The following is a 15,364-nucleotide window of genomic DNA, read 5'->3' as shown; positions in this document are numbered from 1 at the left end:
CTTGCTCCAGTGACCTCTGGCTTGATCAATTCCAAGCTACTGAAACTTTTCTCATTGTCATCTTACATTAACAGTCCCAAAATATCACCATGACAATCCCATGCTATGGGAAATATGAGTGACATATTCCATCAGTCAAAGATCAACTAAGGATCAACGGTTAGGATGTCATGAAGGGAACTTAAAACTGATTTCAATTCATGGAAAACTACATTCCATACTTCATCGTGAGTAGATTTTCCACTAGGATCTATCCTTCCCATAAGATATCGAGTTAAGGACATTACCTTTTGGTGTGAAATGGACATCGACGTTATTACTAGTTTGCTTGGCTTACATGATTTGCAGGGTTAATCTCTTTAACTGACTGCTGTTGTTGGGCTTTATATCAGGAGGCCCACTGTACTTCAGTGCTTTCAGTGCAAGGCCTCTGATGTTTTTAATGACAACTTACTTTTAAGTCTTTACAAAAATAGTTGGATGCCCAACAAGATCCTATGATTCGCTCAATGAATTTGACAGAAACTGTTTATTTGACAAGCACTAGGTGACACAATGCTCAGTCCCACACTGACAAAGTGGAAGTAGATATGACTTGCACCACCAGGTTCAAGAGCAGCTACTACCTTCCCCTCAACAATCAGGATCTTGAAAAAAAGAAGAGAACTACACTCATTGATTGAAATGTTCTCACAACAAATTTCCTCACTTTAAACACTCTTTATCTTGTTATTTCATGTTATCATTATTTATTGCTATTTATTTATATTTGCATTTGCACAGTTGCTGTCTTCTATGCTCTACTTGACCTTCATTGATCCTGTTTACAGTTACTATTCTAGAGATTTGCTGAGCATGTCTGCAGGAGAAAAAATCTCAGGGTTGTATGTGGTGACATGTATAGTATGTACTCCGATAATAAAATTTACTTTGAACTTTGATCTGAATTAAATGATATGAAAGGACAGAAAATTGCAAAGAAAGAAATAATCTGCTGGAGGAACCCAGCAGGTCGAGCAGCATCTGTGGCAGGAAAGGAACTGATGATATTTCTGGTCAAAACCCTGCATCAGGGCTGGACTGATGCTCTGGATTCCAGTGATTACAGTTTCTCGTATCTGCTATGAAATTCTGGGCAGGAACTCATATAAAGATCTCTGCAACATTCATAAAAGGAAGCACAAGTTGAGAAGTGAAGGCATTTGCCAACCAGTGCAGCCAGTGGTAAGGCCAACCTTGTGATATCATTGTCTGTCAACTAATATACCACATCAACCAAGGAATGTGTGCACCTACCTGTACCCTGTTGGATAGGCATGGCTACTCTGGTGCAACCTGACCAACCTGATATTGTTCTGCTCCTCAGTAACAAGCATGATTTTATGACAGTGCCAAATTACTGAAAACTCTAAAGAAGTTAAACGTTTAAACGGAGCAATGAAGTTTCATTTAAAATATTGCAGCTAATATTCTGGTATGCATTTCCCACAGCACCTGAATATAACAGCAGGACAAACGCGGATGGTAAATGGATCTGATACAGTCCTAATTTTAATTATTTTAATCAACTGAAGTGAGGCAGAAAACCTAACATGAGGCACTGAAACTGAAAGATTGCCTCTTCCTTGACCCCCTTCACACTATGTTGACAATAGAGAAAAGATCCTACCAAAGCTGAATAACTGTATTTAATGTCTAGACTAAAGCTACTTTGATTTCTATGTATTTTTAAAGTTTATATCAAATATGATGGCAGAATATAGTATTAATGGTAAGACTCTTGGCAGTGTGGAGGATCAGGGGGATCTTGGGATCCGAGTCCATAGGACGCTCAAAGCAGCTGGGCAGGTTGACTCTGTGGTTAAGAAGGCGTACAGTGTATTGGCCTTCATCAATTGTGGAATTGAATTTAGGAGCCGAGAGGTAATGTTGCAGCTATATAGGACCCTGGTCAGACCCCACTTGGAGGACCGTGCTCAGTTCTGGTTGTCTCACTACAGGAAGGATGTGATGCAGAGGAGATTTACAAGGATGTTGCCTGGATTGGGGAGCATGCCTTATGAAAACAGGTTGAGTGAACTCAGCCTTTTCTCCTTGGAGCGAAGGAGGATGAGAGGTGACCTGATAGAGGTGTATAAGATGATGAGAGGCATTGATCATGTGGACAGTCAGAGGCTTTTTCCCAGGGCTGAAATGGTTGCCACAAGAGGACACAGGTTTCAGGTGTTGGGGAGTAGATACAGAGGAGATACCAGGGGTAAGTTTTTTACGCAGAGAATCGTGAGTGCATGGAATGGGCTGCCGGCAACAGTGGTGCAGGTGGATACGATAGGGTCTTTTAAGAGACTTTTGGATAGGTACATGGAGCTTAGAAAAATAGAGGGCTATGGATAATCCTAGTAATTTCTAAGGTAGGGACATGTTCGGCACAACTTTTGTGGGCCGAAGGGCCTGTATTGCGCTGTAGGTTTTCTATGTTTCTATATTTCTAAATTGAGACTGCACAGTAGCATAATGGCTAGCGTAGTGCTTTACAATGACTGGGGTTCAATTCCAGCCACTGTCTGTAATGAGTTTGCATGTTCTCTTCATGACCACATGGGTTTCCTCCAGGTGCTCAGGTTTCCTCCCATATTCCAAAGATACACAGGTTATTTAGTAGCAGGCATGCTATGTTGGTGCTGGAAGCCTGGCCCCAACTTATCAGGCTGCCCCCAAGCACATCCTCGGACTGCGCTGGTCATTGATATAAACAACACGTTTCACTGTTTGTTTTGATGTTTTGATGTACATGTGACAAACAAAGTTAATCTTTTTCTTTGTATCAAGTTTGAACAAGAAGTTATATAATAGTAAGATTGCTTAAGTACCTGGAAATTTAGCCAACTTTGCTTGCACCTCTTCAGGAATGTGAAACTGAGAATGTACACCAGTATAAAATTCATCTGCAAGGAAAAGTAAATTAAAATACATGATTATATTTGTATAAATCTTTGAAATAAAATATTAAAGGTTTTTGTTCACCACATGAAAAATCATATGTGAAAATCAACATTTAAAAAATTGGAAGGTCTTTGATTTCATACTCATCACTACTAAAAACTTAATAAGTTTGTTATGTCAAAGTCAAGGACAGAACTTGGGAATTCAGGAAATATCAAAGGTTCAAGGTTTCAAAGGTTGATTTTATTATCAAAGTATGTTTGCAGTATACAACTCTGAGATTCGTCTTCCCCAGATAGCCATGAAATACAGAAAACTATGGAGACGTTCTAAGCAAAGCATCAACCTCTTCCTCCTGGCACAAACAAAACCTAACAAATCATGGAAAAGAATGGCAAAATGATCATCAGCCCCCTCCATGTGAGAACAAAAAAGGATGTGCAACAACAACAAGAGCAAGAACTCCTGCCCCGGCAGAAAAACAAATCATGCGAACAGGACGAACAGCAAAACCCAACTCCCCCCACATAAAAAATTATAAATCACACCAAATTAAGTCGCAGCAAGAAAGCATGAGCGAAAACTCAGAATGTAAAAGACATAAAACCAAAAGGAGTCCAGTTCAACCCATAAATTGCAGAAGTTCACATTTTTAGAGGCTGCACAAACTTTAGTTGAAACACGAGTTTGAGGATAGAATTGGAGGGATGGCTCATCAAACACTCAGACTCCTCAGTCTAAATCTTGCACTTCATTGCCAAACCCTATCTTTTCAATGCATGATAACAGAGTAAATAAGGCAATTATCCTATTCCTCCTTCTTTCAGATTTCCAACATCAGCATTGTTTAAACTTTGTTCATAAGAAAGCAAAATTCAACTTCTAGTCAATGACTGATGAATTCCTCTGTCAATCCCTGAGACAGGTTATCTGGTTATTACCATTTGCCATTTGATGAACTCTACCTTGCCTTTCCTCTTTTACACTACTTTTTTTTTATTGCAACTTACAGTAATTTTGGTCGTTCATAGTACTGCTGTAAAACAACAGATTTCACAACATGTCAGTGATAATACACATTCTGATTCTGATAGCAAACCAGTGGCTGTACTTTTCTATGTGACTACACTCCAGTGCACCTTTCCAACAGGAGGGCTAAACCAGGTGAGAGTAGCCAGCGGGCCTCATGCCCCGGTGAGACAGGGATGGCCCGTCCCAGCATGCGAAGACAGCTCCGGTGGACTGGGTGGATAAGATCAACAGTGAGGCCAGGAAGGCTGTTCTGCAGCACTTTGTAGAGAGCGAAGGGCATGAGAAGGTACAGAACAAGTCATAATCATCCACTCCAACCAAGGAAGACCCCAGTTCTGATGACTACTCGTACCATTGGAACTGGACTTCCGAGGTTGAAAGAGTGGAATTGCCCCAGTGCAAAAACGCGCCACCACAGGTGCCTGTTATTATATTTGTTCTTTACAAAGACAAACTTGCGTGGGTATAAAGATACTAGGAATATTTTATTTACAGATTTACAGAATGGCTTCAATTCAACCATATTTTACTCTGGACACTGAGGCCTGCCAAGAGTATGTGTGCCCTGTTTACCAATGTCACTTCCTGTTGCAGGTGAACCGCCCACATTGCCCACTGGGAACTGAAGCTCTTTATTATGTACACACTCAATAACACACCTGTCATCATTGGATACGATGGACAACCAAGCACTTTTGAAGTACTTTGTTAGCTGTAACAATCTTCTGAAAACCTTAAAATAAAGGCAAGGTTTTCTATCTAACTAAGCACAAAGTACTAAATTTACCAACAAGAGAAAATCTGCAGAAGTTGGAAAATGATGTTTGCTGCTTATACTAAATTTACCTCAGGTTTATTTTGAGAATAAAATGCTATTCAAATTTGTCACATCAGAAATATATTCTCATTTTCTACCAATCATTTTATGATAGTTTGCAATCTATTTTGCTTTGACCCTCTGCTGCTTTAAGCTTCCACTCCCCTTTGCTACACTCATGTACATATTTCTTTTGCATGACTCACCAGCACTTGCTGATAAACTCTGTGGTGTCAACATTGCTTGTGCAGCATCTTTAGTTTCTTCTGCACGGTCTTCTCCAGTGTCTGCATTATCTAAGCCTCCTTGTAACAACAGCTGGTCAGCTTCATCCACTTTCATCTGGCCAGTTGAACCCTTCTTTTCAGTATGTGAATATGCCGGTACCTGAGGACTAATATAGTCATTTCCAAAGCCAAGCATAAAGGCTGTTGGCTCCATTTCATCAAGCTCAATGAGAGGCCCTAGAAAAATGACAAACTCATGAAAAAAAATCAAATTTTCAAAGTTCAAAGTAAATTTATTTTCAAAATATGTAAACAGTATGTCACCAAATAAGACCCTGAGATTCATTTTCGTGCAGGCATGCACTGTAGAACAAAAAAGTACAATAGTATCAGTGAAAAACTACACACGAATAATTAAGCAGCCAATGAGCACAAGAAGACAAGCTGTGCAAATACAATAAAGAAAGAATAATAAATAAATAAGGCCGAGAACATGAGTTGTAGAATCCTTGAAAGTAAGTCCGTAGGTTGTGTTTTGTGATCAGCTCAGTGTTGTGGTGAGTGAAGTTACCAAAGCTGTTTCAGGAGTGGTTATTGTTCCTGGACCTCGTTGTATGGGACCTAAGGCTCCTGTACCTCCTTTCTGATGATAACAGCAAGAAGAGAGCATGGCCTGGACGGTGGGTGTCCTTGTAGACAGATGCTGCTTTCTTGAGGCAGAGCTCTTTCGTAGATGTGCTCAATGGTAGGGCGGGCTTTTCCTGTGAGGAACTGGGCTGTATACACCCTTTTTTGTGGGTTTTTCCGTATTTGTGCTATTCTTATCAGTTTATATAAGCATTTTTCATATCTATGTAGCTACTGCTTTGGTTAAAGTAAATATAATTCTAAGGAGTGAATCATTTTCCACTCACAATTAATATCAATAACTTAAATGAAGAGACCATGGGCATGATATCCAAGTTTCCTAGTGATTCAAGGAGTGGTTGTGTGTTGTGAAAGTGATGTGTTAAGTCTCCAAAGGGATAGGTTTCTGGGGAAGCAACAAGAAAATAGATTGAATATAATGTTGGGAAGTGTGGGGTATTAGTAGAAACAATGGAAAAACAAAAGATTATTTGAATAGTGAGAGATTAATGAATACAAGTATACAGGTAGTCTACATAGCCATGTACAAGAAACACAGAGAGTTGGCATGCAAGTACAAAAAGGACTCTAACATCTTGCAAACCATTGGTCAGGCTAACTGTCCCATAATTTCCTGTCTTTTGCCTCCTTCCCTTCCTAAAGACTGGTGTAATACCTACTATTTTCTAGTCCTCTGGAACCAATCCAGAATTTGATTATTCTTGAAAGATCACTGCTAATGCCTCTACAATCTCCTCAGCTACCTCCTTCAGAACCCTGGAGTGCAGTTCATCTGGTCCAGGTGACATCTACCTTCAGGCCTTTCAGCTTCCCAAGCACTTTGCCTTATTAATAGCGACTACACTCACTTTTTCCTCCTGACACTCATGAACTTCTGGCACACTGCTGGTGTCTTCCACAGTGAAGACTGACACAAAATACTTATTGAGTTCATCCACCATATCGCTGACGCCATTGCTACCTCTCCTGAGTCACTTTCCAGTGATCCGATATCCACTCTTTCCTCTCCTTTAGTCGTATGGAGAATATCTGAAAAAATCTTTTGGTATCCTCTTATATATTATTGGCTAGCTTGCCTACATATTTCATCTCTTCTCTCCTTGTAGCTTATTTCTTCTGTTTGTTTTTAAAAGCTTCCTAATTCTCTACTTCCTGCTACTTTTTGCTATATCGTATGCCCTCTCTTTTTTTCTTTTATTCTGTCTTTGACTTCCCTTGTCAGCCATGGTTGCCTCATCATCCCTTGAGAATGCTTCGAAACTTTTAGGATGAACTGACCCAGTGCCTTCTGAATTACTCCCAGCCAATGCTGCTCCACCGTCATCCCTGCTAGATTCTGTAATCAGCCTTTATTTATAGCAAACTACACAAAATGCTGAAGAAACTCAGCAAATCAGGCAGCATCAATGGAAGGGAATAAGCAGTCGACATTTTGGCCTGAGTCCCTTCATCAGGACTGCCTATCTTGCTCTCTTGCATGATGCTGTCTGACTTGCTGAGTTCATCCTGCATTCTGTGTGTGTTGCTCAAGATTTCCAGCATCAGTGGAATCTCCTGTATTTTTTATTTACAGAAAATTGCAGTACTGCTGCTTCACCACCAGGTATCAGTAATGTATTTACTATAATAGATCTGACATTTAAATAAAATATGATTCCTTAGAGTCCTGCCGAAGGGTCTCGGCCCGAAACGTCGACTACTTTTTTCCCATAGGTGCTGCCTGGCCTGCTGAGTTCCTCCAGCATTTTGTGTGTGTTGCTCTGATTCCTTAGTCAGTGTTAAAATGTATGCACCATTTCTAAAAACAATTATGAATGAATAACCAGAACCCCAAGCTCTTCAGTAATCTGTCATTCATAATAAATTATTTCTCTCTCTGTTAGTACTCACATTCTCTTGGGTTGTGAAATTCATTTTTATGCCTGCCTGAGTGTTGATCATAAAATTCTTCAAATAAAGAGAGAATCCTCTTTCTATTCAGAAGTCCGGACTACATTAAGAGAAGATTAATTTCCATTTTTTACTGCAAAATATTTTACATTGTAGGATTTCAACTATGAACCAACTTAACTATTTAACATTGCTAGACTTGGCATTTATGTTTTAATCCCAAAATTAATCAATCATTGTTATCCATCTTGGTGATCTATCACAGCTAAAATCACTAAATATATATTAACTCAAGCTACGGTGATCTGGCAAAAGGCATGCTCTGTTCAATTCTTAAAATCCTCCTGTTATTACCAGTGTCAGAATGCAGGGTGTATCTATCCTCATTATTATTTATTAAACTAATTTTTCATCCGTTCGTACATCAGACACTATGTGCTGCCTCTTTGACAGAGTTACCTAATTGGTCCTACCAATCCTCAACCTTGCAAATTCATCCTAAAGGATGTAATCAAAGTTACCATAAAATTATCTTCCTTAATTTTAGGTTCCTTAAGGCTGATAAGCTCCCACTTCCTATTAAATGCTCCCAATGGTGTGCATCTCAAATAGCCTCTGAGAACCAACTCCATATCCTGGCCTTCATATGCAGCTAAGCCCGTCGGACCCGTTTCTACAGACAGGAGAAGGGGCAAAGGCAGGTTACTGGTGTCTTCAAACAAGCTGTTTCAGATAGATAGGGCTCATCGGCCATGGTTGGCAGCTCATCTAGGAGAAGGAAAACTTTGATCTCAAACCTCTGCTGCCTTGCAGTTATACCCACTCATGAGGAAGAATGCAGGAGTAAACCCTGAGGGAAGTACGGAGCTGGAGTCCCTAAGGCAGTCCTACATTGAGTTCAACATTGATTGGCTGCTGCTGTGATACTACTGGTACCAAACTGTATCAGTTTCTGCTGTTCCTTTGGATTTATCAGCTGCATGGAGAGAGTGAGCCTGCCACATGGGCAGCAGTTTTCTCTCTATGTCGTACTGCCCTGGCTTGCGTATCGTTGGATGCACCATCCACGGTTGGCCCCAAGTAACAGAGGGCCTTACACCATAAAATCCTCTTCCACAAACCCCTCTTGGGCCCTCATGGCTCATTCATTAGAAATCACTACATGAGAAAAAATTCTCCACAATTTTTGACAATTACCTTAAATATGTGCCCTTTTTTTTCTAAACCTCCTGCCAGTAGAAATGGTTAATGCCTTAATGCTATCAATATACATTATAATCCTGAAGAAGGAGCAGGAAAATCTAATATAGGAAGTGGGGATAATCTTAGATTGCCGCAGATTCCACAACCACACTGAACTCCCTTTCTTCACCGCATCAACGTGAATAAGCAAGTGTCCAACAATGCTTAAACATGTATTCTAAGCCCTGAGTCTGTGAATCTCTGTTGGTTTACTGCATAAGTTGGGGGCCCAGTGTCTGCAAATTCATGACCCTGCTGGAGGCTGTAGAAGGCCTGTCCTGGGTTTAGAGGACTGTATATGTGTGTGAGTGGGTCAGTGGGAGGGAGGAAGGAAAGGGGCATATTTCTCTGTTGCTTTGTTGCTGGATATGCTCTGTTTTGTCGTGTTCCATGTTGTTTTGCCGAGCACTGCGGGCATGATATATCACCACTGGAATGTGTGACAACATTTATGAGTTGCCCCCAGCACATCCTTGGATATGTTGGTTGTTAACACAAATGACACAATTCACTGTGTGCTTTGATGAACATGTGATAAATAAACCTGGATAAAGAGATTTCAAAACATGGGGACCAGGAGATGAACACAGGGGCTGAAGATAAGTGAAAGCAGGGCATTATTGGAAAATAGCTAGAATGTTTACAGAAATGAATGAATAGTTCACAGAGCAGTTTGTTGTATTAAACCATTTAGTAATAGGGAGGGATGAGAGGATGAAAGGATTTAAACACAAGATCGAAATTTGTAATTTGAAAGGATTGAGGGACGAGGAGTGATTATAGGGGAAGGAATGAGAAGCTTGGTTTTTGATGTCTCACTCTCTCAGGGAGCTTTATTTCAAGTTCAATAACCTTTTTCGAAGGGGAGATGGAAATGTGGCAATTGCTTACTGGTCAATGTATAAAAGGGTTTCCTGCTGGAGATTATCCTGCTGTTTTCTTTCCCAGTCACTTCCAGTCTAGGAAAACAATCTGACTACACAGCGCTTTTCTTTTGGGAATAATCTGGGTTCTGGTTAAGATGATTCAAAACGGACTTCCCAGATCATTTTATTTCTCAGCAACACTGTTTTGATAAATAAAGAAATACTACATTGTGGCTCATCAAACACATGAACTACTGGAAATAATCATATTTATCTTCCTGTTAACGTTAGTGTTATACCCACCGGCTAGATTTTTGTTAATTACTGACCTTTCCAATATCACATTCCAGGAACAGTGCTACAAATCGATGCCTCCACCAAACCCTTTGTCCTCTGAGATTGAAGAAGACTGAGCTACGGGATAGATATTCAAGAAAATCTCCGAAGGGCCCATCAGAGAATCCCTTGACATAAGAGTACATATACTGAAAGAAGAAGGGGAGAAAATACCAACCATAATTCAAAGGAATTCCTTATACCTTACGCAAGTTCTTAATTCCTAGTTTACCGCCAACTTCTAGCTTACTGAACCTGACACTGGTTCCTTTTCCATTTGTTTTACAAGCTGGAAGAAATATTAAAGCAAATGGCAGCTTATCATAACTGTTTGCACATGAGTAAATGAATCTATTCTAAAGAATGATATGAAATCTGGTAAAAATTTGCTAGCTGTGGGAAGTGAGCGAAGCATCCTTATTCCATTTCTGTAGTATATTGTCCCTGCAAACCCTACGCAAGTTATTGTGAATTCCCTAACAATGTTAGTTGAACTAAGTTAGTTCAGAGATAACGGCATCACATATGCAGGCATGCTGATTCAGGTAGTCACATCTGGTATATATTTGCACAGCCATATTAAGTAACTCTTTAAACAGTTGGGAAGTATAGGGTCATTCCAGTTTAATGCTGAAAAATAACAATTCATGTTCTGATACAATCAATGCATTTGCAAGTTCCATTTCCATGCTGGATCTAATTAGAAGAATTTTAAGTTCTTCTTTTATTGTGAGTGGATACCAATTCTCTTTAGTTTCACCAGAAGATAAATAACTTATACTTTGGGTTATATTGACTATCTTGGAGAAAAATGCAAGTTCATGGGTTAAGTGAACAAATTGTGGTGCTAGTGATAATATACACTCAATGGCCACTTTATTAGAGTGTATGTTCGTGGTCATCTGCCACTGTAATCCATCCACTTCAAGGTTCGACATGTTGTGCATTCACTGTTGTAATGTGCCATTATTTGAGTTACTGTCACTTTTCTGTCAGTTTGAACCAGTCTGCCCATTCTCTCCTGACCTCTTTCATTAGCAGGTCATTTTCGCCCAAAGAACCACTGCTCATTGGATGTTTTTGTTTTGTTTGTTTTTCACACTACTCTCTGTAAGTTCTAGAGACTGTTGTGTGTGAAAATCCCAGGAGATCAGTAGATTCTGAGATACTCAAACCACCCCGTCTGGCACCAACAATCATTCTGCAGTCAAAGTCACTTCAGTCACATTTCTTTCCCCTTCTAATGTTTGGTCTGAATGATAACTGAACCTCTTGACCATGCCTGAACGCTTTTATACATTGAATTGCTGCCTCATGACTGGCTAATTTGGCATTACGAGCAGATGTGCCCAATAAAGTGGTAGGAGTTTGTTCCAGCCATGACTAATTCTCAAAGCACTTCATTGCAGTTCATTGGATGTTTTTGTTTTGTTTGTTTTTCACAGTATTCTCTGTAAGTTCTAGAGACTGTTGTGTGTGAAAATCCCAGGAGGTCAGCAGTTTCTGAGATACTCAAACCACCCCATCTGGCACCAAAAGTTATTCCACAATCAAAGTCACTTAAATCATATTTCTTCCCCATTCTGATGTTTGATCTGAAGAACAACTGAACCTTTTGCGCATGTCTGCATGTCTTAATGCATTGAGTTGCTGCCACGTGATTGGCTAATTAGACATTTGCATTAATGAGCAGATGTACATGCATACCTAATAAAGTGGCCACTGGGTGTAACTTCAATGGGTTGGTTGGCCACATTCCACACTGAGACCACATTCATAATGGTTCCATTCAGGTAAACACATTGAAGCAAATGCCACCTTCTGTTAACTTTACCTATTCAGAGGATCAAAGATTGAAGCAGCTCTTCGAAATCTGATTCCATCATTTTATCCCAGGAATATTGCAGAAGGGAGATATCATTCAGTAAAAATCCTGTCAAGTCAACATGGCTGCCAAAGATTATTAAATATGAAAAACCCTATGTTGTCCAATGATAAAGATAAAGGGAACAAATTTCCCTCAACACCACCAGCAAATGTTGATTCATGAGTCATTCAGTAGGTGATATGAGTGTGCAGAAGTGCTATGCAAATTAATCTCCTTGTTGACCTCAGATTTCAACACAGTTTAATACATGTCAGTCATTTTGTAAAAGGTGTGGTATGCCTATTTGTCAGTGAATGTTCTTTCTTTATTTATTTCTAGTCTGGTAGTAAAAATTTCTTTCAGCCTACAGTTGTAACAACAAAGTTAGCTATATGCTAAAAGAATTTTTAACCGATGACTGTACCACAATAAAAACTTTGCTTCCTCACAATCTTTGCAGAAATATATTACAAACACAACAGATTTTGCAGATACTGAAAATCCAGAGTACCACACAGAAGATTCTGGAAGAACTCAGCAGGTCAGGCAACATCTATGGAGACGAATGAAGAGTCGATATTTAGGACCGCCACTTTAACTTTGGACCGAAGTAGGGACTGCACAGTCTGCAACTTGCCATTGACAATTGATAGCAAAAAAGTGTGTTTCAACCCTTTGCACAGATTCTTTGTTGGTAAGGAATAGGACTTCTGCCTTACCCACTCCCTCAACATTCCACCTGGTGAAGGCAATAGGTCTCCAGTCCTGATGAAGGATGTTGAATGCTTATTCCTCTCCAGAGATGCTGCCAACTTGCTGAATTCCTCCAGAAATTTATATGTATTATTACACAGAAATTGTTTTTTTTTCAAGGAACATAGAATTCAATAAACATCAGACATTAATGTTTTCTAATTCACTGAAAACATGTAGATTACTTTAATTCATTCATTTGTGGAATGAGGAGATTGCTGACAAACCCCAAATTTATTCCCCATTCATGATTGCCCTTGAATTGAACAGTCTGAGAGACCATTTCAGAAGGCAATAACAGGTTAGAAAAAACCATGGGTTTAGTGTTACATATAGACCAGGTAAGAATGACACATTTCCTTTCCGAGAAATGGATTTTTAAAGTAAACAAAGAGTTACATGGTCACTGCTGATACTACATCACATTAAATATTTATTTCAGATGTATTTTTGAACTTAAAACCTCAGCTGTAATAGTAGGATCTGAACTCAAGTACAGACCTCAGGGTGCTGTTCCAGTAGCCTAACCTTACTAATGCAAATATGCAGGAGACTACTAAAAATATTTAAAAGAATATAAACTTCTGTTTCAACACTATTTTCCAAATACTTCTGGAATGCCTCTTGACAATGCCTTCTATTGTGGTGTCATAAAAGCCCAATTCTATTTAACAAGAAGGTGGCGGGTGATTAGGGTTAGTGGTCAGCTCTCATGATGCAGTCTGTGGTTTTTCCCATTTATGGCCTGACAATGCAAGATTTAGGTTCTAACTCTGTAGATTATTTCTTACCAATTGTTTTTCATGAATAAAAGTACCAGGTCAGGCTTAAAGTAATCAATCAATTCATCAACACGTTAAACACTGATTAAGGAGTCATGGAGTCAGAGTCATAAAGACTACTGCACAGGAAAAAACCCTTCAGCCCATCTAGTCCATGCTGAACTATAATTCTATCTAGTCCCAATAGCCTGCACCCTTCCCATCCATGTACTTACCCAAACTTCTCTTAAGTCTTGCAATTGAACTCCCAAACCACCATTTTCGCTGGCAATTCTCACCACCCTCTGATTGAAGAAATTCCCCCTCAGGTTCCCCTTAAGTATCTCACCTTTCACCCTAAATCTATGACCTCTAGTTCTAGTCTCATCCAACCTCAGTGGAAAAATCTGCTTGGATTAACCCTATTTATACCCTTCATAATTTTGTATAATTCTATCAAAACACCCCTCTTTCCCCTACAGTCCAAGGAAAAAAATTCCTAACCTATTCAACTGTGTCATCAAGTCCCGGCAACATACTTGTAAATTTTCTTTGCACTCTTTTAATCTTATTGATATCTTTCCTGTAGGTAGGTGACCAGGACTGCACACAATACTCCATATGTGACCTCACACATCTTGTACAACTTCAACATAACATCCTAAATCCTGAACTCAATATCACAAACAAGAGAAAGTCTGCAGGTGCTGTAGATCTGAGGAATGCACACAAAGTGATGGAGGAACTCAGCAGGCCAGGCAGCATCTATGGTTAAAAAGTACAGTCGACGTTTCGGGCCAGACCCCTTCGGAAGTCTTGTGTGTTCCTGTACTCAATATTCTGATTAATGAAGATCATTATGCCTAAAGTTCCCTTTATGACCAATTCTAGCCACTTTCAAGGAATTATGGATCTGTATTCCCAAATATAATGAGTGGCAGTTTGCCAGAATTTCTTCCTGAACTTTTGCATTTACTGCTTTTCAATATTTTCCCTCTCCCCTCATTTTTCCGTCTTTCTGATTGTGTAGTTTCTTGTTAAGAAGGACAACCATATTTTTAATTGCGAAGTGCATGGGGGCATGCAGAGCAGATGTACATCAGCATATATAAGCAGAGGTTCACTCTCTCCTGTTGGATGCATTTAATAAACCATACTGTCACTGGCCCTATCTGGTTAGACCTGGCTCTACCTCCATTTCCAGATCAGCTGGATGTTAAAGACTGCTATTCATTGACAGCAGCTCTGCCTTCAATACCATCATTCCAAGCAAATTCATCCCCAAATACTGAACATGAGATTCAAAACACCTTGCTTTTGCAAATGGATTCTTGACTTCTTGACCACCATCATCATTTTGTGCCATGCCATATGACATGGGCGATCACTGTCTTTCCATATAACCATATAACAATTACAGCATGGAAACAGGCCATCTCGGCCCTTCTAGTCCATGCTGAATTCTTACTCTAACTCCTAGTCCCACCGACCTGCACTCAGCCCATAACCCTCCATTCCTTTCCTGTCCATATATCTATCCAATTTAACTTTAAATGACAACATAGAACCTGCCTCAACCACTTCTGCTGGAAATTGTTTGTTGATCGTTCTTGGCAAGTTGTTCTACAGAAGTGGTTTGCCATTGCCTTCTTCTGGGCAGTGTCTTTACAAGACGGGTGACCCCAGCCATTATCAATACTCTTCAGAGATTTTCTGCCTGGCGCCAGTGGTCGCACAACCAGGGCTTGTGATATGCACCAGTTGCTCTTACGACCATCCACCACCTGCTCCCATGGTTTCACGTGACCCTGATCAGGGTGGGACGGGGGTTAAGCAGGTGCCACACCTTGGCCAAGGGTGACCTGCAGGCTAACTGAGTGAAGGAATGCCTTACACCTTCCTTGGTAGAGACATATCTCCTCCCCACTACCCAGACCAACAGTTCCTGATTAATAGTTCGTGTTCAGTAATTACAGACAGAA

At 40.0% G+C, this 15,364-nt stretch overlaps 1 protein-coding gene across 1 annotated transcript in view; it reads right to left on the bottom strand.

The window, feature by feature from the left end:
- LOC140187851 (uncharacterized) overlaps window positions 1-15,364 on the bottom strand; it is a 135,572-nt gene that overhangs the window by 64,328 nt on the left and 55,880 nt on the right. The window contains exons 4-5 of the mRNA XM_072243648.1: window positions 4,999-5,256; window positions 2,871-2,945 (exon numbers count right to left, since the gene is read on the bottom strand). Coding sequence (XP_072099749.1) covers window positions 2,871-2,945; window positions 4,999-5,256 — 333 coding nt within the window. The remainder of the gene's footprint in view (window positions 1-2,870; window positions 2,946-4,998; window positions 5,257-15,364) is intronic.

The sequence above is a fragment of the Mobula birostris genome, chromosome 25 (genome assembly GCF_030028105.1).
Source record: "Mobula birostris isolate sMobBir1 chromosome 25, sMobBir1.hap1, whole genome shotgun sequence".
In the NCBI taxonomy this organism is placed as follows: Eukaryota; Metazoa; Chordata; class Chondrichthyes; order Myliobatiformes; family Myliobatidae; genus Mobula; species Mobula birostris.
This window is presented reverse-complemented; position numbering and strand designations above follow the sequence as displayed.